Genomic DNA, 26,304 nt, shown 5'->3' on the forward strand with positions numbered 1-26,304 from the left:
TATCCCTATTTAATTTAACATTTAAGTCCTTACAATTCTCTCAGGAAAGCTTTATAATTTTCATTATATACATCTTACACATTTTTAAAATGTAATTCTTAACCATTTTATGGTTTTGATGCTATTATGAAAAGTATCATTTAAAAATTAATGTCCCAATATTCATTGTTATTGTATAGATTACATGTGATATTTACATGTTGTCCTTAATTTCTGCCACCTTAGTAAACACATTTATTAGATTAGTTGCTTTTTTTGTAGATTTTCATAAGAGTTTTTAATGTAGATGATTATTATATACAAAAAGTACAGCTTGGCTTTTTTCCCTTCTAATCTTTTCCCTTTTTATTTCTTTCTTTTTCTTTTCATTTTTTTTTCTTATTGTAGTGGCTAGGACCTACAATAGTAGAAGTGGGAAGAGCGATCTCTTCATAATTTCTGATCATAGGAGGAAAGTCTTTACCATAAAGATTGATCGTATTAGCTGTCTATTTTTTTAAAAAGGCTTATTACCTTCATTTCTTCTTTGTTTCACCCCCAGATTCTCCATATGAGAGAAAACATGCAATACTAGTCTTTTTGAGTCTGGCTTATTTTGCTTAACATGATGATCTACAGTTTAATCCATTTTTTTCAATGACATGATTTTTGTCTTCTTTATGGCAGAATAATACTGTTATGTGTACATGCCTTATCTTCTTTCTCTGTTCATCTCTGTTCAATTTTTAGTGTTCATCTTTTAATTTAGAATGATTCTATAACTTGCCTATTGTAATAGTGCCACAGTAAACTCATATCTCTATTATATGCCAATTTTGATTTCTTCTGGTATATAGTTGGGAGTGGTATAGTTGAATCATATGGTAGTTCTAGTCTTAGCTGTACTAGTTTACATTCCTACCAGTGGTGTATAAGGGTTCCTTTTATCCCATATCCTCATCAGCATTTGTTATTTTTTGTTTCCTTGATAATTGCCTTCTGATTGGGGTGAGATAGAATCTCAATGTAGTTTTGGTTTGCATTTCCCTAGTGGCTGAAGATGTTGAACATCGTTTTCATATAGTTATTGATCAATTGTACTTCTTTTGAGCAGTGTCTCAGTTCAGCTCCTTGGCCATTTTTTGATTGGATTACATCTTTTTTGTTGTGAGATACTTTGGGTTCTTTATATATTCTGGTTAAGAAATGGTTTACAAACACAAATGCCCATAAGGAGTCAGGCAGGTAGCATGACTGAGTAATGTAGGCTGTATGTGGATAATAGGGGATGGTGGGGATTGTGGCAGAATGGAGAGGCCATACTTTGTCTAAAAGTGCAACCATTAATAAATTGCCATGTGAAATGCAGGCCTGATATAACTATTTTTCTAGCTAAATCAGTAACCTAGATTTTTGTATTATGTAATTATAAGAAATTCAAAGTTATTTACAAACACAGAGTGGGTCATACAATATGAACCAAACAAAATATGTATATAAATTATCTGACACCTATTTTTGGCACTCTGTTGTAATTATTCTGAAGGACTCCTCTACTTTTACCCTTGCAGATTATGGTCACCCTTTCAAGGGGATTTCTAAGTGAAACAGAATACCTTAGGCACATAGCCAGATATGAAATCAGGAAAGGGTGATAATGATGGGAAATTTGCTAAAAACGATTCTGATAAAATACACACCAGGTATTAGGAGATATTGCAGAGTAAATGCCATCCACTTAATAAATATGCTGTAACATGAAGGAATCAAAGTGACAAAGAGTAGTAATTCAATCTAGAGAGCGAGCATTGACTAAGTACAAGTGTTTGGGTCCCTGCCCTGTTCCTTGGTCTACTCTTTGAAATTATACCTAAGGAAAACATTTCTGTGCTTAGGTTCCTTGGCATTCCCTTTGCCTTTGGGGTGGTCTCTGAGGAATGTTTGGGTTTGAAGGGGTGGAGTTAATAAGAAGACACTAAAAGAACATCTGAAGGGGAACTGTGGTACCATAGAAATATAATACCATGAAACATAGACTATGTAATGACCATTTAATGCTTCTGCCAGAAAATAAGGATATATAATATTATGGTAGCCTGCCTTTGTATACCAACAATAAAATGATTATATAATATGGCATAAAACCAAGTAGAAGTTTGACAGTGGTCCTAAAAATTAATGTAGATGACCAGTGTATAATAGAGCCATCTACATTGATAAAATTAACCAGATATTGACCATCATTTCATTTAGTCCTCTGTTGATGCCCCAAACATAATTTAATTTCAGTTAGCACAGCATTATTTTATAGTTCAGATGACAGTGTTAAAAATGGTCCTGTAATAATAAGTATATAGATGGATTACACCATCTAAATAACGTTTGGTTAAAATGTGAAGAGAGAGTGATTTGTTTTAAAAATCACTACAGTATTAGAAAATTATACTATTCCTTAGTTTCTTCAGGAAACAGAGTATGGTATAGAATTTTATTATTTTAAAATTTATTTGCCTGATGGAACTATAAAATAATTGGAATAGGTTAAATTGATTTATATTATATATTTTAAATCAAGATACATTATATGGGAATGATGTAAACCAAGGAGTTTTGTGATTGCTTATATTAAAATTCAAGGCAAAGGATAACACAAGTGTCCCAAAATGCCATAAGGTCCTTTTGATGCTTTGTTGACTGCATTCCCACATGGGAGCATTCTGGCAGTTGGGCTAATTTGAAATAGGAGCACATGCTCCATAGACACCAGAGAATATTTTGAAATCTCAGTTGGATTACTTGGACGGTCCCCGTTGTGAGCTTTTGGTGCTCTAGCTCTGATGGGTTTTCAGGGGAGATTGCATGTCATTTGAGTAGCAGCTGGCAGAATGCTATAAAATGTCCTTGGTTTGTTCTCTTGGCTGTGTACTATGGATGATCCCTTTTAGGATTTTTAAGGCCTCTTTGCTGCCAACTTCTTTCCCTCTGACATGTACTTCTTGGTCTGAGATAATGTGCATTTCTTTCTGCTTTAAATTATGGGAAATAGGGTCTAAAGAAAGAGTATAGACAACTATAACATTATTTCAACTACTCAGAGGAACCATGTCCATGTACTTTTACGTGTTTTTTAAATTTAATAGCTGAGTCATTCAGAATTCATGAGTTGACTTAATTTTTCTTGGGTGAAAGTAGTAAGAAAAGATTCAGGACTGCAAAATGTTACCAATTCAACTTTTAAATTATGCATTTTACATGTAAATATTGCAAATTGTAGGATGTCTTAAGTGAATTTTTAATTCAATATTTAGCATTAAAGTTTAAATTCTTGCCTAGAATTTCAAACATGGAAATACACTCTAAAAGGAAGTAGGATTTTGGTTGCTTTTTTATAAGCTGAAAAAAGTTAAGCATTTCAAATGTGAAAAACACCCACCTCCCTCCTTCTTATGCTCTCAGAATTTTTTTATAATATTTAGTTAAGTTGATATGTTAAGAGTCCCTGAGACACAAACACAAAACAACATTATTTTATCTTTCACATTCCTTAAACTTGTTCAAGATAAAAAAAAAATTCTTCTAGATGAAAACTAAAACATGTTACACAACTTTTCTGATTTCTTTAGTTTAAACATAATACACACAAAAAATCTTAGTTTGTACACAGAAATTTCTATGTAATTCTCAGAATGCCAAGTATACATGCTTTGGGGATCTAGAGGTCTCTGTCTTCCTTCTGCTGAGATCCCATCAGGAAGGTCTCTTGGCCAGAAGACCTGATGACTGTGCACCAGTATTTATATTTGTTCACATCTAAGCATCCTTTGCCCTAATACATATAGGGGTATAGGCCCTTTTTTCACAGTGCGAATGGGATGGGTCTTACAGTACACAGCTCTAACTTAACATTCTCTCTACGAAGCCTCCTTACAAGCTTTCTCTCCTGGCCCATTTGCTCCCAGCATAGAAGTCAATGTCGCATAGCCAGTTTTTAGCCTTCTTTGTACAAATCTCCAGGGTAGTCTGTCTTAAAATTCTCTTTGATATCTCATGTATGATATCTTAAAGTCTTAGATGACTTTCTTTTAAAATCCTGTTCCATAAAGAATGCTGGTAGACAAAGAGAATAACTGTCATTTAAAATGATTCTGTTGAGAAAGAGAAGAGCAGATGTATTTACAAATAAATTGAGCTTTTGCATAATAATCCTATTTTTAAAGAAATATCTCCTTGATTACAGTACAGCTGATGGTATTGTCATACTTGTTTTCTGAGACATGATTGGTGAAAGAATTTGGTATTGTAGAAAACATACATTATTGAAAATCAGAAGATGCAGATCCTAACCATAAGACCTTAGACAAACTACCTCTTTGTTGCTTTCATGCAAAAATTGAAGGAATTGGATTACATCAACTTAACAACATGTATTTATTGAGTTCCTATTGTGTGCTTCCTCAGACCTTACAGTATACAGGTGAAGATATGTTAAATAATCATATTTAAGTATAACTGCAAACTTGGATAGTGTTCTGACACTGAGACATGGGATTAGACTGAGGTCAGAGGAGACTTTTCTATAATAGGGTTAACATTTGTGCTAATAAGAAGGAGAGTAAGTTACTAAGTAAAAAGGTTGGTGTTTGGAGCAAAGCAAATGAGATGGAAAGACAGAGGACAGAGCAAAGGTTCTGATTAAGAAGTCAAGAGAAATTTAATTGACAAAATGGATCAGATTAGATCATGTTTGGTTTAGGAGATGATGAAAAAATAGGGGTTAAGAAAGATTTCTAAATTTCTTGCTTGACCATTGTAGCCATTCACTAAATAGAGAAAATTAGAAAGAAGCCCAATTTGGAGGGGTGAGGGGGGCAGGGAAAGTATTATGGTTTGTATATGAGGTGTTCCTATAAAGCTCCTGTGAAGGCAGGGATATTCAGAGGTGAATGCTTAGTTTATTAGAGCTGTAACCTAATTAGTTCATCTAAGTTTGAATGGACTGACTGGGTAGTAACTGTAGGCAAGTGGGATGTGGCTGGAGGGAGGTGGGTCAGTGGGGGCATGGCCTGGAAGGATGCTTCGTCCCTGCAGCCCCTCCCTCACCAGGTGTATATTATATCTCTGAAGCTAAGGGAAAAGTGTGTTTCAAGGAACAGGGAATGCTTATCTCTGTAAGATGCTTCTAAACCTATAGATCAGCTTCTGAGGGTCTAAGAATGATTATAGGTGCTGTACAGTCACAAGAAGGTCTCTGGGAATCCTAGGGGGAACAATTTTAAGAAGTGCAAGGTGGAGATGGGGCCAGAATGTATTAAAGATTGAGTTGGAGTCTATGGAGAGAGGGAGTATAGACAGTTCTTTCAAAAAGACTAACATGAAGAATTAGAGCAAACTTTAGGAGAGACCTGTAGGGTGTAGGGAGGTAGGATTTGTTTTAGGTCGAAATAGTTGAGAATATTTAAATATTTAAATGCAAAGAGGAAGTTCCATTGCATGAGGCATTGAAGTGTTGAGAGAGAGAGAGAGAGAGAGAGAGAGTGAGCGAGCGAGCAATCTATCCCTTCAGTAAAAGGTGCCCAGAGAATGGCATTCAAAACCCATTGTAAGGGGTCCCCTTGGAAAAACTCTCCTAATCTTACAGGAGAGAGGACGACAAGAATTAGGTGACTGAAGCTGATCTGTAGCACGAGGTAAAGGGTGTTTTCTCTAATGGCTTTATGTAACGTTCATTCTAGTTTCTATAAGCGTGCTGCCTGGGTTTGAATCTAGACCATATCACTTTTTAACTAGGTGATTATGTGACCTTGAGCTAGTTTGTAATTTCCTCTAGGCTTCAGTTTTCTCTGTAAAATGAGGATACTGTCAGAAGACACCTCATGGGACTAAATGGGTACATCTGTACAGTGCTTAGTATGGGCTTGCTGTGCTCTAGATGTCAGGTTGCAGTGGTAGCAGTGGTCATGGTCATCCTCAGGATCTGGTACTGCCCTCATCATACCCTTCCAGGATGGGTCATGGTATTTATCCCTGTTGTACAGATGAAGCAACAGACTTGGAGATGAAGTGACTCGTCTGGAGCCACAGAGCTAATTATATGTGAGAGTCAGTTTTCCACAGTCCAGCTTCAAACCCAGATCTTCACAAGTTCTAAAAACAACTTATCTAGACTATTTTTTCTACAACTATCTCAAAACTTGAGATTTCAGGGTTAAGCCTTCATAGAAATGTGAAGTAGATTAAGTTGGTCTTTTACAGCTTCTGTTACCCCAGAGGCTCTTTCCCTGCCAGCAGGCCTGCTCTGTTTCCCAGCTTCCAACCCTGTCCTGTGCATCTACTCTTCATCTGCTTACTCTACTTTGGTAGTTTTTCCTATCTGAATATTTGTTTTTCATCTTAGTTTATATATTTAAAAAATTTTTTTTTGTCAAAAATTGTGTGGGTTCAGTTTGAGATTAGTGAGCTGAGCATGTAGGCTACGCATCCTGCTGTGTAGGTTGCTGTGTAGGCCCTTCACTCCGGCCTCGGAGTATTGTCTGAAGCATGCAGCAGTACAGGTGCTATGGCCAGGATGGCTTCCATATTTAGCCTTAAAAATATCTCTAGTAGTATTTACTACATCAGTGTAGCATGTATACTTCCATGACCTATTTCTGTCCCAGGAGGTAGCTGCTGCTTTTATTAGTTGCCTGCTACATGATCAAATAACTTTCCCTTTCAAAGGTGTCTAACCCCCGAGGTTCTTTCAACTTCCTTTTTAAAACCCAGATACTACCCCCCTCAATGTTATTTAACTTAGAGACTTTCCCTGATATTATCAAGTGCTTGATCATTTATCATAGATGGCTTATTTTATGAAACATTTATTTTGCAAATAAACTCCTGAGAACATCATCAGACTATATGTGAAGAACATGAAGTTCTATAGAAGGAAGGTGTTATGTACATTTTTAAAACTAGTTGTAATCTTAACAGTATGTTATTGTGTTACTTTTTTAGGAGAATTAGGATACTGTTGCTTCAAAATAAAACAGTTTGAGATCCTGCCATAGACTTAATGTATTTTATATGATATAGAACAGCTGCTTTGTAGGGTCTCCCTGACCTATTTTAATCTCCTGTTATTTCCATACTGTTCCATCATTACAGGGAGCAGTCATTCTTTGCAAAAGAGATAACAGTTGATTTGATTTGCTGAGAGTTTGCTCTGATGAGTCACTGTGTTCTTTCTTTCTTTTTTTATTTTATCAGTGTTACCGAGTATAATTTACATTCCATAAAAATCACCCATTTAAAGTGTAAACTCAGTAATTTCTCTAAATGCATGGAGTTATACAACCATTACAGCAATCTCATTTTAGAAGTTTTCCACCACCTTTCTAAGAAGTCCCATTTGAGCCTATTTGCATCAGTGCCTGTACTGCTTCCTCTCCAGCTCCATATAGCCAGTAATCTGTCTCCTGTCTCTGGAGATTTGCCTTTTCTCGACATTTTATATATGTGGAATCATATATTGTGCAGTATTTTAGATCTGGCTTCATTAATGTAGCAAAATGTTTTTGAGAGGCTTATCCATGTTGTAACATAAATTTTTGCACATAATTTTTTTTGTCTTTTGAGGCACATAGTTTTCTAATTCTATAATGACTACTGTGACACTGCTGTTATTGCTACCTGACATCTAGAGTGCAGCAAGCCCATACTAAGGACTAATTTGATGCGTTTTATTTCTGAATAGCATTCCATTGTATGAATAGACTACATTTTGTTTCTCCATTCATCAGCAGATGGATATTTGCATTATTTCCATCTTGGGGGATGATATGAACAAGCTGCTATGACCTTCTTGTACAAGTCTCTGTGCAGACAAATTTTCATTTTACTTGGGTAGACTCCTAGGAAATGGCATTGCTGAGTTATATGGTATGTTTATGTCTAAGTTTGCGAAACTGAAACTATTTTCCAAAGTGACTATACCTTGCATTATCACCAGCAATGCACTGGGTACTAGTTTCTCTACATCCTTAGCAGCTCTTGCTATGTCTTGGTTGTAGCCATTCTAGTGGATGTGTTGTGTAACTTATTGGGGTTTTAATATGTGTATCCCTTTAAAATTAGGTTGTTTTTTAACTGAATTGTTATGTTCTTTGTATATTCTGGAAAGAAGTTGGTATATTGTTTATAATATGTTCTCCCAGTCCTGACTTTTAAATTTTTTCTTGTCTTTTGAAGCACATCAAGTTTTTAAGTTTTAATGAGGTCTCCTTTATTAATTTGTTTTATGATCATGGTGTTGGTGATATATCTAAGATCTATGATTAATTCAGGGTAACTAAGATTTTCTTCTGTGTTTATTTGTAGAAGTTTTATAGATTAGTTCTTTCATTTAGGTCTATGAACATTTTACATTGATTTTTATTATTCTGCAAGATATGAGTCCAAAGTTTCACTCTCTCCTTTACGTATTATTTTCAAATTTCCATAGCTCCATTTGTTGGAAAAAAAAAAAAACAACTATTCTTTCCTCCATTTAATTGTCTTATTCCTTTGTTTGAAAAAATATTTATCTAATATAATGGTTCATTTCAGTACTCTCAATCCTATTCCATTTATCTGTATATCTGTTCTTTTTAAAAAATAGTTTTAGTTGTAAATGGACACACATACCTTTATTTTACTTATTTATTTTTATGTGGTGCTGGGGATTGAACCCAGTGCCTCACACATGCTCAGCAAGTGCTCTGCCAGTGAGCTATAGCTCCAGCCCTGTATATCCATTCTTATGTTAGTATTATGCTGTCTTGATTACTATAGTTGTATAACATGTTTTGAAATCAGATAGTGTGAATTCACCATCTTTGTTGTTCTTTTTCATTGTTCTTTTGGCTGATCAAGTTTTTTGCCTTTCAGTATATTTTAAAATTTGTTTGTTGATATCTGCCAACAGCCTAGTGGGATTTTGATTGGAGTTTCTCTTAATCAGTAGATCAGTTTGGAGAGAACTGGCCTCTTAGCAACATTGAATCTTCCAATTCATGAAAGTAGTATATCTTTATATTTATTCTTTCTGATTTCTTACATCAGTATTTTTTATATAGTTTGCAGCATATAGATGCTGCACATATTTTGTTAGACTTATATATAAGCATTTACTGTGTTGTGCGGTTATAAAGACACTTCAAAATTTTTCAGTTTACTTCTCATCTTTCATCCCATTTATAGTTTCTACTCAAACTCTAATAAATGAAATTCTCCCATGTTGTATTTGACAATTGGATGTCTTATATGCACTGAATAATATCTTATAAAAGTGATTTCTTATGTTTTTCAATTGTACTTTATGAGAGGTAAAGGAAGGGATGAATCTTTTTTTTATTATTTTGACTCTGATTTTTCTTTGGTAGTTTAGTAAGATTGGTATGACGGTGTGTTCACATAATAGCAATGTACTAATGTAAAAGATGCAGACCTTTCTGAAGGGGTTTGAACTGTTAGGAAATTGAGTGTATAACGTCTCTATTCCTTCTTCTGTAGGTGTCGTGGTATCCCTGGAAGTGTCAGAGAGCCCTGGGAGTATCCAGGTGGCCCGGGGTCAGACAGCAGTCCTACCCTGCACTTTCTCTACCAGCGCTGCCCTCATTAACCTCAATGTCATTTGGATGGTCATTCCTCTCTCCAATGCTAACCAACCTGAACAGGTACTTCTGGTCCATCCTGTGCTGCATCTAAAATATTAATCTTTTCAGAAGAGGTGGGTAGAGAAGCATCCTGAGTATAATTTGATCTCTAAAATTAGGTGGCATTTACAGCGTGCCTATTATGTTTTAGGTCCTAACACTCTACAGTATTAGTCAACTATCAGAAAAGACAAGTCTCTTTTTAAAAGACCATTGTTGTTACCTCCACCACCACCACCACCATGACCACCATCATCATCATTATCATCATCATCATCATCATCATCATATGTTAAGAAGATTATCTGAACCTTTTATGCAGGAACTCAGAATTGTTTGTAGAAAAACATTGGTGACAGGAAAGTACCAAGATAGAAAAAGCAAAATCTAGTTCGGCAGGAAGGGACTGACATTAACACAAGTGATTGAGAGCATACTTTTAAAAGATAGTGATAACAGTAAGGAAGTAATATTATGTATTAGTACTTGATTTTTTCTTTGTTGATTTCATAAGCATTTAAGTATAAGTAGGCATACTAGCCAGCTCAGAGTCTCATATAAATTAGACTGTGCCACACAAAAGAATATATATGAAAAAGGAAGCTACTCCCAAATAAGCTATATCACTTTATAGAAAAAAGGCTCATAATTTATGATACCCTCTGCATAAAGTAATGCTCAGAAAAATTGTGAATTGTGATAAATGGGCACACATTTATTTATAATGATAACATCTTTTATGAATCTTTCCTGCTTCAGTAAGTTTATTACTGCCTAAAATATTTGATAAGATAAATTTTATATTATGAAATTCAGTAAAAGCTTTTATTTCTTCAAACCAGGGAATTTTTGTAGTTAGACTAAACCTTCAAGATCATGTGTTCAACTTCATCATTTTAGGAGTCAAGTAAAGAACTTGACTACAGTTCCCCCAAAATTTACAGGTAGAGTCTAAATAGAGCTTTCTGTATAACATTCTGATTCCTCTTCCATGAGTGTTTAGATTTGATCATAGAAATTGCCATTAAAGAAGTTTCAGAGACCATCTGAAATACAGAAGGGGGGAGTGGCTATAGAAATTGACATAAGAACAGCATCATGGACTTTTAAGTCTTCCCTTTTATAGTATTTATTTATATTCCATCTCCAACTATGGCCTTTCATTTTGTGTCCTAGTAAGCATAAGAATGGCAGTGCTAGTGTTTTTTTAAACTCTTTGTTTTGAAATTAACTTTTTGAACTGGTATCAATATTTATGGGTTGATATTAGGGTAGCATTAAAGATATTTCTGTGTTCTAATGGGTCAGGTAATTTAAAAAAAATGTATTCTAATTTGGTCTGTGAGAATTTAGAACTCCAAGATAACTATGAACAGTTGTAGTAAGAAAACGTTGGTGACTTTAGAAATAAAAATTCTCCAGTAGTTGGCGCAGGAACAAATAGTTTTGTCTACCAGTTATTGTTATGTGTTTAGGAGGGCATGGAGTGGCCATTTTATTTATTTTTCTTTCTTTTGCAGGTCATTCTGTATCAGGGTGGACAGATGTTTGATGGTGCTACCCGGTTCCATGGTAGGGTAGGATTTATAGGCACCATGCCAGCCACCAATGTCTCCATCTTCATTAATAACACTCAGCTCTCAGATACAGGCACCTACCAGTGTTTGGTCAACAACCTTCCAGACAGAGGGGGCAGGAACATTGGGGTCACTGGCCTCACAGTGTTAGGTGAGTGACAGAAAACTTCCAGGTACCTTGCATTTTATTTTTGAATCCACTGTCAGGCATGTTTACTTCTGCCCTTTCTTCTACACTCTGGGTTTGCTTATGTTCCTTTTCTGCCTTCCTTCCTTAAGGTCCCTCTCTTCTGTACTGCTCCATGTTTCTTACATATAGGTTTTCTACTCCCCTCTTCATTTCTGGTGGTCTCTAAAACTTCTTTAATGGCACTTTGTGAAGGTAGATAATGGTGGTATAAGATAACATCTGAAGTGGTCCCACTCTTTTCTTAAGCTTCTAGATAGGAGAGAACCCTCTGCTGAGAGCACATTAGATGATGAATTATTTATTGTGAGTCTGAAGGAGAAGTTTCAGTGTATGTGAGAACAATACTATAACTTCCTGTATATATAATATGTAGTAGGTCTATGACAATTTTTAGCTTGTACCTATTGTCCTGGCATAATTTTAATACCACTTCCATTTACATGTTCAATTTCTCAGTATTCCTGTTTCTAAAATAAAACACTGACTTCTAAATGTGTTCTTGTGGTCAAAGTGGCTGAAATTAAGTTCATTTGGGGAGATGGAGGAAGTACTCAGAGGAAACCAGTTCTCTTAATTCTCCTCCCTCTCAGGTTTCAGAACCTACCTCCACAGTCCCTGTTAACTCCACCCCCACTTGGCCTTCCATTGGGCAGTCAAGTCAGGATGCCAGTGTTGCGGATTCTTCCCATTGTTCCTCTTTGGATGAAAATATGCTATAACCCTAGTGCCTGTTTCTCCCAGTCTTCAAATAGAATTAAAAACTGAAGACCAGATTGAAGATTCTTATTCATTAAATTCACTGTATTATATTCAAAATAATATATACTTTTAAATACTCTGAGTACTGGGTACAGAGTACCAATGAAATTAAATATTCTGATGCTTATACCTTAAGTTGTGTAACTGGCCTCCTACATTATCCACTTACTTAATTTATTAAAGGAAGGAAAAAAGTGTTTATTTTATAGTTGATGTTATATCCGAGGAATTATTTTGGGTTTTCCATCAGAGAATTCCAGTGACAATGTTAAAGGGAGCGAACTGAGGATATTGGTTTACCCTGCCATAGCACTTGACTCTTCCTACCTATACCCTTTTCATTTTTCCCCCAGTCACTCTTGCAGCTGATTCCTCTGTCTTTCCTTATTCCTCTACATACTCTGTGCTAATTTTCCATTCATGTATTCATTCATTTTTGAAAGGATGAGCCATTTATTGAAAAGTTAATAGCATTATAAGTATACCAGTACTGGAACTTAAACACTGGTGTCTACATTCCCCAATATGTGACTTTAAGCCATGGGCTTAGTTTATATTTTTACTACTTAATTTTTACTTAAGTATTCTTTTTTGTTAATTTTTTGTTCCTTGTCCTTTATGTTCTTTTGTGTCTTAATGATCATAAAACATCCACTGCATTACCATCAACTTCCTGTCACTTGGATCCTTACTCCAATTTTTCCCACCAGAGCAGAATTTGGTGTAAAATTCATCTGTTTGGGTTTTGTTTGGGAAATAACAAAAGAACTTTACTAACGTGGTCTTAGCCACAGAAGCTCGCAGGGTGAGTGTTCTATTTCTTGAAACTCTCTATTAACAGTGCCCTTTCAACTGTTTTTAAAGGTATGTTGAAATGAGGATCTTAAAAATTCTCTTTAAAGAAAACAGGGTGAGACCAAGACCATATGTACCTTGAAAACATAATCAAACATCATAGCCCTTTTTGCATATTTGCCCCCTGCCAAACGGAAGTTACAGGTTCTGCCATCGATGCCCAAGCCCCATGACTTAATGCATGACTGTTCTCTGTCTTCTTGCAGGAGGTTGTCTCCTAGTGTATGTTCCCAAAACAGTGTTACCTGAGGTTCCAGTGTACTGAATGCTTATGTTGTCTCTGTTATTGTTTGGTTCACAGTAAATATGTACTTAATATCATTTATTCTTCTTATTGTAGTTCCTCCTTCTGCCCCACACTGCCAAATCCAAGGATCCCAGGACATTGGCAGTGATGTCATCCTACTCTGTAGCTCAGAGGAAGGCATTCCTCGGCCAACTTACCTTTGGGAGAAATTAGACAATACACTCAAGCTACCTCCAACAGCCACTCAGGGTAGGTACAGAGCTACTTTAACCATTTTATTAGTTATAGGAAATTCTGAGGTTCATTAAGTAATTTTAATAGATTTTGAGAAATAACTCTATTTGAAACTGCTGAAAAAGCTTTCTGGATCATTTTCTGTTTAGACCTTAAAGTGAATAAAACATTTCCTATCTTTTCTCTTTGTTCATTTAGCAGTAAAAATGCATGTAAATTCTATTCATAAGAGTAAAGATTTAAAGTAACTGAATGGTAGCTGCTTTGAATTAGCTTTAAGACTATCCTTGACATTTGTATCTGAGAACTCACTTCATATTTGAAGCACAGCTGTCTATTTTAGTGTGAGAAACATCTGTATAGTCACTCATGAGAAAGTTTCTAGTCTGAAAAGAGGAAGGAGGAAGATAGGAAAGAGAACAAGGAAAGGTCTCATAGCTAAAGAGATTCAGGAATTGATTACACCAGACAAGTGCAGGTGGAGGAGACATGAGTGTTATAAATGGTGTTATAAATGGTTTTCTACATGTAAATTCAGCTCTTTAAATATGAATTTAAAAGAAATATGCTTGCAAAATTAAAGAAATTTTATGAAATAAAACAAGGGAATATTATATGTAAAATCTATTTCAAGATAGTAAAATTTAGTAGCTTCAAGTTTTACATCATCTCTAATACCTAAAATGTTCCTTGTAGCTTTCCCATGGATAATTTATGAATCTTTTTTTTCATACTAGAGATTAAACCCAGGGGTGCTCAACCACTGAGCCACGTCCATAGGCCTTTTTTATATTTTATTAGAGACAGGGTCTTGCTGAGTTGCTTAGGGCCTCACTAAGTTGCTGAGGCTGAATTTCAACTTGGAATCCTCCTGCCTTAGCCTCCTGAGTCACTGGGATTATCGGTGTGTGCCACTGGGCCTGGCATGAATCTTAACTTAAATATAAAGACTTGGCCATTAATGGAGAGGCCCCATACCACCTTAATTGTGCCAACTTTGAATCCTACTGATGGTCCTTGCCTGCCATAGAAAAGGAACCTCCTAAGCTCTTTGGTGGAGTTAGACATATTAAAGAAGCAGTGCCATCAGCCTCTGAAGTGCTTGCAAGAATCACAGCACTATAATGATGGACCTTACCATCATCTTTCAGTTCACCTAGTCCTGAATTCATTCTTTTAAAAAACTTCTTTTCAACATAATAACTTTTGAGTTACCTTGATAATAACTACTTCAATTGATTGTTCATTGCTGAATGTTTCAGATGTACTGTGGGATAAATAATTTAGCACTTTTGGTGGACTGACTTGTTATTCTCACCATTGTAAGTGGCAAACTTAAAATAGCTCTTGTCTTGAAATGCTAAAAACTATCTTCAAATTCCAGATTTTCCAGTAGTTATTTCTGTAACAGTTTACCTCTTTGATCCTGTGGTACTTTTTTCTGTAAAATAAAGGGGTTATACAGATTCAAACCCACACAGATATAGTCATCTGATCCTTTGTTTTTGACAAAGGTGCCAAAAACATACACTGGAGAAAAGACAGCCTTTTAAACAAATGGTGCTGAGACAACTGGTGATCCTTATGTAGAAGGATGAAAGTATCTCTTTATCTCTTACCCTGCACAAAAATCAACTCAACATAGATCAAAGACCTTGGAATTAGACCAGAAACTATGCAACTCCTAGAAGAAAATGTAGGGTCAACATTCTAGCTTTTAGGCACAGGCAGGAGCTTTCTTAATAGTAGCCCTTAAGCTCCAGAAATAATGCCAAGAGTTAATAAATGGGGTGACATCAAATTAAAAAACTTCTGCACAGCAAAGGAAATAATTAGGAATGTAAAGAGAGAACCCACAGAATGGGAGAAAAATCTTTGTTAGCTACACTTCTGAGAGAGGATTAATTTCTAGAATATATAAAGAGCTCAAAAAACTTTACACCAAAGAATTAAATAACCAAATTAATAAACGGGCAAATGAATTAAACAGATATTTCTTAAAAGAAGAAATACAAATTGCCAACAAATACATGAAAAAATGTTCAGCATCATTAGTAATTAGGGAAATGCAAATCAAAGGTACACTGAGATTTCATCTCACACCAGTCAGAATGGCAGTCATCAAGAATACAAATAATAACACATGCTGGAGAGGATGTGGAAAAAAAGGAACACTTTTACACTTTGGTGGGAATACAAATTAGTACAACTGGCATGGAAATCAGTATGGAGGCTCCTCAAAAGACTAGGCATGGAGCCACAATATGACCCAGCTATACCACTTCTTAATCCTGAAAATTAAAGTCATCTTACTACAGTGATAGATGCATACCCATGTTTATAGCAGCACAATTCACAATAGCCAACCATGAAACCAGCTTATGTGTCCCTCAATGGATGAATGGATAAAGAAAATGTGGTATATATACACAATAGAGTTTTATTCAACCATAAATAAAAATGAAATTATGCCATTTGCAGGAAAATGGATGGAGCTAAAGACCATTATGTGTGTGTGGGTTTTTTTGCCCATTTTAAAAATTTGTTCTAATTAGTTACACATGACAGTAGGATACATTTTGACATATCATGCATAAATGGAGTATAACTTTTAATTCTTCTGTTTGTACATGATGTAGTTACACCAGTCGAGAAATCATATGTGCATATAGAGTAATAATGCTGATTCATTCCATTGTCTTTCCTAAACCTCCTCCCCTCCCTTCACTCCCCTCTAATTCAGAGTACCTTTATTCTTCCCTAGTCCCCCCTGCTTTATTGTGAATTAGCATATGCATATCAGAGAAAACATTCAGCTTTTGGTTCCTTGGGATTGGCTTATTTTGCTTAGCATGATATTCCCCAGCTCCATTCATTGACTGGCAAATGCCACAATTTCATTCTTTTTAAAGGCTGAGTAATATTCCATTGTGTATGTATACCATGTTTTCTTTATCCATTCATAAGTAGATGAACACCTAGGTTTGTTCCATAGTTTAACTATTGTGAATTGAGTTCCTATAAACGTTGATGTCCTGCATCACTGTAGTATGCTGATTTTAAGTCCTTTGGGCATAAACCAAGGAGTGGGATAACTAGATCAAATGGTGGTTCCATTCCAAGTTTTCTGAGGAATGGACACCATCATGTTAAGCAAATTAGTTCAGACTCAGAAAGTGAAGGATCAGATGTTTTCTCTTATAAGTGGAAGCTAGAGAGGGAAAAAGGAAAAGAAAGGTGGGGATGGACTTCCTAAAAATCAAGGGGAGATCAGTAGCAAAAAGGGACTAAGGGCTGGAAGACAGGGAGGGAGGGGGAACATACTGGGGAGTGATGCTGGCCAAATTGTATTGTTATATTGCGTGCATGTGTGAATATGTAACAACATATTCCATCAACTATACACTAGAAAGTACCAGTTACAAAAATGTGGAAAACAAGGAGAAAGGGGAAAAATAAGACAAAGGGGTTAACAGTATCATCCTCAAGATCCTCTGCAGTGGCATTAAGATTCCATGATTAATACTTAAAACATTTCTGTGGAGTAGTGGCTGAAGTTTGGAATTATAAATGAGCGTTTGACAATGGTTGTTTGTATCTAAGCTGAGAAATACCTATAGAGTGAACCTTCCGTACCTCTTTGTTTTTGGATATGGTATCTGTTAAATTTCATAGTATCCTCTTTACAACTTGAATATTCTTTGGTACTTTAGGTATGAATGTGAATTTGAATGCCAAGAAAGAAAACCTTTGTCTTTCATATTCAAACTCTGGATTAAGTATCAGAATTACTTTGAATAATTTTAGCTATCATAATAGCACACACTAAATGAGTTAGATTTTTATTTTAAGTTCACCTTTTCATGCCCATGCCTATAAACTAGATCTCAAAATAACATACAATCTCAAAATAATGTAGACTTTTTACAGATTTACCTCACTAATTTGGTTCTTTTTCTTTAAATGCCAGTGATGATCATAACAATATTACTTCATTAATACATTATTTCATTATCTAAACTTATGTGTGCCCACAAAACACACACACTCAGTCCTTATTCTGTGCAAGTATTTCAGGGTAGAGTATTGGAGAGGTAGAGAAATAAAAATATGAAGAGATTTATCTTCATCCTGGAGCTCATTGTCTAATGGAGAAGACAGATATAAAGAGATTATAATAGTACAACATGCTTAATGCTATAAAAATTCATGAAGTTTAAAGGAGATAGTCTCCTTGAAGAGATGAGGAAGAACTTTATAGGGCAATTCTTGAGCAGGAAAGGATTTGAAATGAATGGAAATTTTACCAAGTAAAAGGGGTATTCTAAATAAAATGATGCATGCAAAAATCTTGCAGTTATAAAAGTCTGTCATTTTTCACTAAGAAGATCTATCAAGCTGATATAAAAGTATATGAAGCTGGGCGTGGTGGTGAATGCCAGTAATCCCAGTGACTTGGGAGGCTAAGGCAGGAGGATCCGGAGTTCAAAGCCAGCCTCAGCAAAAGCAAGGCACTGAGCAACTCAGTGAGACCCTGTCTCTAAATAAAATACAAAATGGGGCTGCTGGGGATATGGCTCAGTGGTAGAGTGCCCCTGAGTTCAATCCCCAGTACCAAAAAAAAAAAAAAAAAAAAAAAAATCCATGGAAGTTTGGGCAGGGAAGAGCATGGCAAGATCAAGTTCAGATTATGGAAGTCTTTATTTAACATGCAAGAACTTTGGGGTATTACCTTTGATTCTGTAGATGTTTATTGACATAAAGCAAAAAAAGATTGTGTGCATTTAAGAAGCAGTATCAGAAATCAGAGTGAAGAATTGGCAGCCAGGTCATAAATGGGAAGTTTTGATAATAGCTCTATCAGGAAGTGAAGAGGGCCTGAACTAAGTCTCCAGTGATGGACATGGAAAAGAGAGGTGTTAGGATTCAAGAGAGATTGAAGATTGCCTATGTATGAGATGTAGTTAAATGTTGGAACTCAGGAAAGAGAGTTAATTCAGATTTCTGCCTGGCGGTCTGAATGAACACTAATGGTATCAACTTACAGAAGGAATTTGTGCAGGTTTGCTTGAGGGAGGTAATGAGTGAGTGAATGGTCTCCTGGGACCTCTAGGTGGAAATTGAAATGACAATGGTAACATTTCTTGATCACTTAGTGCCATTTTGAGAATGAACATTTAACAGTCAACATGGGGCATACTGTTTGACAAGAATCCACTGATGTTAAGCTAAAATCAAGAGCTAAGTCAGCACTTCTGGAAACCTGGACAGAAACATATGGGAAAGAAGCAGTGGAGATTTCATCAACTAGTCTAGCTTATAGCTGTTGCTGTGTTATAAATGTGTGCTCATGACCTTGTCTGCTGCAGCTGGCAAGTTATTCTCCTTTTTTTATTTATATATGTTTGATTTTTAAATGACAAGTAAAATTTGTATACGTTTTAGTACACCATGTGATCTTTGATACAGTCATATATTGCAGAATGATTAAATTAAGCTACTTTAATATATGCATTACCTCACATACAACTTTTTGTGATGACAACACTTAAAATCTACTCATAGCAATTTCCAAGCATATTAACTGTAATCATCATGAGGTATAATAGTTATCTTTAGCTTATTCCTTCTAAGTGAAATTTTGTGTACTTTGAAAAATATCTTGATTATCTGCTTCCCTTCAGCTTCTGGTAGTAACTACTCTACTCTCAGTTTCCATGAGTGGTGGTGAATCATTCTTGCAAATAAGTATTAATTTACAATACACATGGTATATTTTATACAAATGCTATGAGTGGTATTCAAAGAAATAATAGGTTTTGCAAACAAAACAGGCCTAACCTGGGTAACTTTGATGTGTGATTCTACATAATATTGTTGATACCAGTGTATAAAAACAGTATGTTATTCAAATACTGCTCAGGAAAGTTCGTTAGTGGTTTCTAGTATTTCAGTGTTTGCTATAGGCTTCAATTCTTTGTGAATATTTTAATAGCAGAAATGCAAAGATAGGATGGGAATGCTGCTGAAGAATATACTGACATGAAATCAGAAATGGATTTAAATCTGAATTGGCAAAAACAATATCACTTTCCAATGGCAAAAATCAAAGTCAAGGAAAATATTTTCATTGTTAAATAAAGAAACTGAGCTATTGTGAAGCAGCATGTGTCCTAACATCCGTAAGAAATGTGCTCTTGAACCTTCTCCTAATGTGGGCAGGTTCTTCCATATCCCTTTTCTGAGTTCCATCTTAATTCAACCAGCATCAACACAAAAATGAAATAAGAATTTCCAAGTTTAGAGAACAAACAAGGATTAGGCCTTGATTAGTATGCTTAATGCCATATATTATTTTAAACTTCTCTTTCAGAGTGATGGAATTTAAATATTAAATATTTATATTATCTTTTAAGTTTTTTAATAGATTTTATTTGACATTTATTTTGTGTTACTGTTTCCTTTTTTTTTTTTTTTTTTAATTTTATTTTTTATTGTGAACAAATGGGATACATGTTCTTTCTCTGTTTGTACATAGAGTAAAGGCATACCATTTGTGTAATCATACGTTTACATAGGGTGATGTTGGTTGATTCATTCTGTTATTTTTTTCCCCTTCCCCCCACCCCTCCCATCCCTCTTTTCCCTCTATACAGTCCTTCCTTCCCCCATTCTTGCCCCCCTCCCTAACCCTCACTCTAACCCTAAAACTAACCCCTCCCACGCCCCATTATGTATCATCATCCACTTATCAGCGAGATCATTCTTCCTTTGGTTTTTTGAGATTGGCTTATCTCACTTAGCATGATATTCTCCAATTTTGTCCATTTGCTTGCAAATGCCATAATTTTATCGTTCTTTATGGCTGAGTAATATTCCATTGTATATATATGCCACAGTTTCTTTATCCATTCATCAACTGAAGGGCATCTAGGTTGGTTCCACAATCTGGCTATGGTGAATTGAGCAGCAATGAACATTGATGTGGCTGTATCTCTGTAGTATGCTGATTTTAAGTCCTTTGGGTATAGGCCAAGGAGTGGGATAGCTGGGTCAAATGGTAGTTCCATTCCAAGTTTTTTAAGGAATCTCCATACTGCCTTCCAGAGTGGTTGCACTAATTTGCAGCCCCACCAGCAATGTATGAGTGTACCTTTTTCCCCACATCCTCGCCAACACCTGTTGTTGCTTGTGTTCTTGATAATCGCCATTCTGATTGGGGTGAGATGGAATCTTAGGGTGGTTTTGATTTGCATTTCTTTTATTACTAGAGATGTTGAACATTTTTCCATATGTTTGTTGATTGTTTGTAGGTCTTCTTCTGTGAAGTGTCTGTTCATTTCCTTAGACCATTTGTCGATTGGATTATTTGTAGTCTTGGTGTTGAGTTTTTTGAGTTCTTTATAGATTCTGGAGATTAGTGCTCTATCGGAAGTATGATTGGCAAAGATTTTCTCCCACTCTGTAGGCTCTTTCTTCACATTGCTGATAGTTTCCTTTGCTGAGAGAAAGCTTTTTAGTTTGAATCTATCCCAGTTGTTGATTCTTACTTTTATTTCTTGTGCTATGGGAGTTCTGTTGAGAAAGTCTGGTCCTAAGCCGACATGTTGAAGATCTGGACCTACATTTTCTTCTATAAGATGCAGGGTCTCTGGTCTGATTCCGAGGTCCTTAATCCATTTTGAGTTTAGTTTTGTGCACGGTGAGAGATATGGGTTTATTTTCATTTTGTTGCATATGGATTTCCAATTTTCCCAGCACCATTTATTGAAGAGGCTATCTTTTCTCCATTGCATATTTTTGGCCCCTTTGTCTAGTATGAGGAAATTATATTTGTTTGGGTTTGTGTCCGTGTCCTCTATTCTGTACCATTGATCTACCTGTCTATTTTGGTACCAATACCATGCCGTTTTTGTTACTATTGCTTTGACAAGTTTCTAGAGACCTATGAATTGCCTAAACTAAACGAGGAGGACATGCACAATTTAAATAGACCAATTTCAAGTAATGAAATAGAAGAAGTCATCAAAAGCCTACCAACAAAGAAAAGTCCAGGACCTGATGGTTTCTCAGCCGAGTTCTACAAAACCTTTAAAGAAGAGCTCATTCCAATACTTTTCAAAGTATTCCATGAAATAGAAGAGGAGGGAACCCTCCCAAACTCATTCTACGAAGCCAATATCACCCTGATACCTAAACCCGACAGAGACGCATCGAGGAAAGAAAATTTCAGACCAATTTCCTTAATGAACATCGACGCAAAAATTCTCAACAAAATTTTAGCAAATCGCATACAAAAATGTATTAAAAAGATAGTGCATCATGATCAAGTGGGTTTCATCCCAGGGATGCAAGGTTGGTTCAACATCAGGAAATCAATAAATGTAATTCACCATATCAACAGACTTAAAGTCAAGAATCACATGATTATTTCAATAGATGCAGAAAAAGCATTTGATAAAATACAGCACCCCTTCATGCTCAAAACACTAGAAAAAATAGGGATAGTGGGAACGTTCCTTAACATTGTAAAGGCCATCTATGCTAAGCCCATGGCTAATATTATTCTTAATGGTGAAAAACTGAAAGCATTCCCCCTAAAATCTGGAACAAGGCAGGGATGCCCTCTCTCACCACTCCTATTCAATATCGTCCTTGAAACTCTAGCCAGAGCAATTAGACAGACCAAAGAAATTAAAGGGATACGAATTGGAAAAGAAGAACTCAAACTATCCCTATTTGCTGATGATATGATTATATACTTAGAGGAACCAGGAAATTCCACCAGAAAACTCTTAGAACTCATAAGTGAATTCAGTAAAGTAGGAGGATACAAGATCAATGCTCATAAATCCAATGCATTTCTATACATAAGTGATGAATCTTCAGAAAGAGAAGTTAGGAAAACTACTCCATTCACAATAGCCTCGAAAAAAATAAAATACTTGGGAATCAATCTCACAAAAGAGGTGAAAGACCTCTACAATGAGAACTACAGAACACTAAAGAAAGAAATTAAAGAACACCTTAGAAGATGGAAAGATCTCCCATGTTCCTGGATAGGCAGAATTAATATTGTCAAAATGGCCATACTACCAAAAGTGCTATACAGATTCAATGCAATTCCAATTAAAATTCCAATGACGTACCTTGCAGAAATAGAGCAAGCAATTATGAAATTCATCTGGAAGAATAAGAAACCCAGAATTGCTAAAGCAATCCTTCACAGGAAAAATGAAGCAGGGGGTATTGCAATACCTGAACTTCAACTTTTTTTTTTTTTTTTACATATTTTTATCATTAAATTTCTTTCAAGTTGAGATCAGTTTTACATATAATTAAAATATATAATTTTGTCATAATATGTTCAAATAATAATGAGCCATGTATTTATTATTGTGTCTTTTATAACAGAATGTTTCTGAGATTTTTATATAAAAATAATTCACCATTTATTGTGGGCATTTGCTTTTTAAAATGCATAAATCATATGAAAAATGATAGAACTGGAAATGTACACTTACATTTGTTTCTTTCTCATTCTGAAGGGTGTTCTGGATTAGGTGCATTGCTTGTATAAGATAAATGCTACTATGAACTAAAACAGTAGGGCCTGATAGCCTTTGAGGTTTCCAAACTCAATCGAACTTTCCCCATTTTGAATAAAAAAGAGCATCAAAGAAGTAACTTGATTTCAGCAAATTACTTCTGTACCAGAGCAGACCCAGAGAAGTGACAGATTGAGGAATTAGCCTTGCTAGTTTCAGGAAGGGCTGTTTGCTACAGACAGTCTGGTATTTACTGTAGAGTCCTCCTGTCTCTGCTTTGCCTGGTATACATAAACAGCCGTGTTCTGTTGCTGGTTAATCTTCTCTTCAAAGTGTATGTCTCATTCCCTGATAACATTATGAGTTGACCATGGTATCTCACCCTTATTTAATAGCACTTTTCTAGCATCATGTTCATGTTGTCTGCATCTGTGGAGACAAAGGGAAGAATAGTGACAAAGGAAAGAATAATGACTTCACCTTTAAAAAATAACTTTTTAAAGCAATAAACTAGAGTTTAGCTGTTGCTACATGCCAGAATGCTGGTTGGAGCAGCTGTTTAAAATTTCCCAAATTGTCTCTGGAAATGCCAACAAAATTACTGGTTTGGTGTGAGCTTATCAAATTTCTAGAATTTGAGGACTTAAGGGGAAAAAAAGAAGAAAAAAAAAGAGTATGTGGAATTGTGGGGTTGGTTGCCCAGATTATGGTTTTCTTGCATGATGACATAGGACGTGTGTGGGAGGGGGAGATAGGCAGATGGCTTGGTTTATAATACTAACAGCGTTGGAGCATCACATGCTTAGGAAATATCCTGTAGCTGTACCTTATAGAATGATGCAGTTGTAAATGTCTTTCTAGAAATCCAAGTGTATATATGGTGATAATGAGCTTTGGACTTGGACAGATCTGATTTTAGAGACTGCCTCTACCTGTGTACTATTCAGTCTTGGACAAGTTGCATAGCTACTCTGGAATTTGTCATCTTTGAAAAGTAGAGAATATAGAACCTAAGCTTGTTATGAAGATTAAATGGGACATTTAAAGCTCAGTACAAAGTATGTGGTACATGGTAGATACCAAAAGAAGGTAGTGCTTTTTTCTTTTCTGATTGAGACATCTTTATTTATTGAGCACCTTTCTTTGTGCTGGATAATTTCTTAGTGTGGTGATGTGATGATTGGTGAGACAAACCCAGTCCTCACCTTAACAAGACCTGAAGGCAAACAATTAAAATAAATGGATTAAGGCCTGCCAGGGCTAAAGAATATGAGGTACTAGGGGAGCACATAGACGAGACATCTAATGAAGGCTTGGGAAATCAATAGAATGCAGAGGAAGAAAAAACCCTCTGATCCTGGTCTGGCCCAAATATGTGAGCAAATTCACTGAACCTCACTTCCCGTGCCCCCTCCCAGCACCAAAAACCCTCAGAAATTTTTGTTTTTATTTTTAAGGAAAAGGAAATAATATACAAGGGCAAACCAATTAACCACTAAGTATATATACTTCGTGGTGTGAAATACAACCCAAATGTCCCAAATTATCAAATATCCTGTCTTGGATATGTAAGATGTCATAAATGGGTTCAACCTTTGTAAATGCTCCCATTAAATTTTTAAAAATAGACTCTCTCCTTTTCATATACTGTATATTGATGCTAATTAAAGTGTGTGTTTGATAATTCAGAATCATTCCTTAACACACATTCCATTTCATTATGTTGAAAGGTGTTTTGGTTTGGATATAAGCTCCTCTTATTGCAAGAATATTCAGAGGTCAAATGGATGCGGATGGATATCCTGGAATATAACTGTAGGTCTGTGGGGTATGGCTGGAGGAGGTGGGTCACTGGGGGCATGCCATGGAAGGGCACATCGTCCCTGAAGCCCTTCCCTGCTCCCTTTTTCTATGTGTCCTTACTGCCCCAGGGGAGCAGCTTTTCTCTGCCATGTCCTTCCCCCATGATGCTTTGCTTCACCTTGGGCCCAAAGCAATGGAGTTAGCTGTCTATGAGCTGAAACTTCTGAAACCTTGGGCTCTACATAAACTTTTCCTCCTCTGAGTTGTTGTTGTCAGGTATTTTGATCACAATGCCCTACAGCTGACTAAAGCAGGGTCACCCTGCAACACTGAGGTACGGGGATCTTTCGGTGATTTGCTCATGCTTGGGTCCATCTGGGCCAGTGCTTTTCTCCTCCCTCAGGTTCTGTTGATTTCCCAGGCTCTTCTAAGAGTCCCTCCTGTGTTCTCCTAGCACCTGTGTTCCCCAGCCCTGGCTGGCACTTCACCCATTGATTGTAATTGCTTGCCTTCTTGTCTCACTTTGTCCTTTTCACCATTGCATCACTATCCTGAGAAATTACCCCACACAAAGGAAGGTGCTCAGCACACATGTAAGTACTAAATGAAGGAACTGATAAAGACATGCATGCTGTGATCAGATTTGCTTTTGCTGACCCCTCCTTTCTGTCTGCCTTTGATCTAGATAAAGATGAAGGCTGCTTCAGAACCTAGATAACTGAGTCTTAGTTTCACCTAAAAAATAAGTTAACCCAGTGACGTTAGCTCCAAATGTTGCTCCAGGCACACTTGGAATTTATGCCAGAATTCCTTTTTTTTTTTTTAACTTATGCCATTAGAAAGCTTTTTCTACATATTTCTAAATTTTCAGCTGTTTTGAATGACTAAGATGACAGGATCTATTATCCTTCCTGTGGAAAAAGGCAGAGAAGTCTAAAGCTTACAGATAAGCCAGCCAGCCATCCAGTTAGAATTTCTAAGGAGCAACTGTGTAGTCATTTAAAGCATCAACTCATTTAAAGCATCAGTTACTTTATCTGTTCAATGGGATTAAAATACTATATAGGGTCATTATAAAGATTGAGATCATCTATATATATATAAGCTTATCAGTTTATCTAATGCTTGGCACATATTCATTAACTTTGATTTTATTATTTTATTATTTTTATAATATTTTATCATTTTATTTTTTTAAAGCATTCTTTTCTGTAACCTTTAATTAATTAATTAATTAATTTTTATGTGGTGCTGAGGATTGAACCCAGTGCCTCATACATGCTGGGCAAATGCTCTACCACAGAACCACAACCCCAGCCCATATTTTTATTACTAAGCCATTTACTATTACTAAGCCATTTACTATTACTATTACTATTTTATAGGTCTAAGTAACCAAATTATGTTGATATTAATGAATTGCAAAAATGGGAACTTTCAA

At 35.8% G+C, this 26,304-nt stretch overlaps 1 protein-coding gene across 2 annotated transcripts in view; it reads left to right on the forward strand.

The window, feature by feature from the left end:
• The window catches only part of Igsf11 (immunoglobulin superfamily member 11), a 156,755-nt gene that overhangs the window by 124,176 nt on the left and 6,275 nt on the right, over positions 1 to 26,304 (forward strand). For both annotated transcript variants that reach the window (XM_047564197.1, XM_047564198.1), the window contains exons 2-4: positions 9,508 to 9,671; positions 11,171 to 11,378; positions 13,372 to 13,527. In XM_047564197.1, coding sequence (XP_047420153.1) covers positions 9,508 to 9,671; positions 11,171 to 11,378; positions 13,372 to 13,527 — 528 coding nt within the window. The remainder of the gene's footprint in view (positions 1 to 9,507; positions 9,672 to 11,170; positions 11,379 to 13,371; positions 13,528 to 26,304) is intronic.

Source organism: Sciurus carolinensis, chromosome 9 (assembly GCF_902686445.1).
Source record: "Sciurus carolinensis chromosome 9, mSciCar1.2, whole genome shotgun sequence".
Taxonomy (NCBI): Eukaryota; Metazoa; Chordata; class Mammalia; order Rodentia; family Sciuridae; genus Sciurus; species Sciurus carolinensis.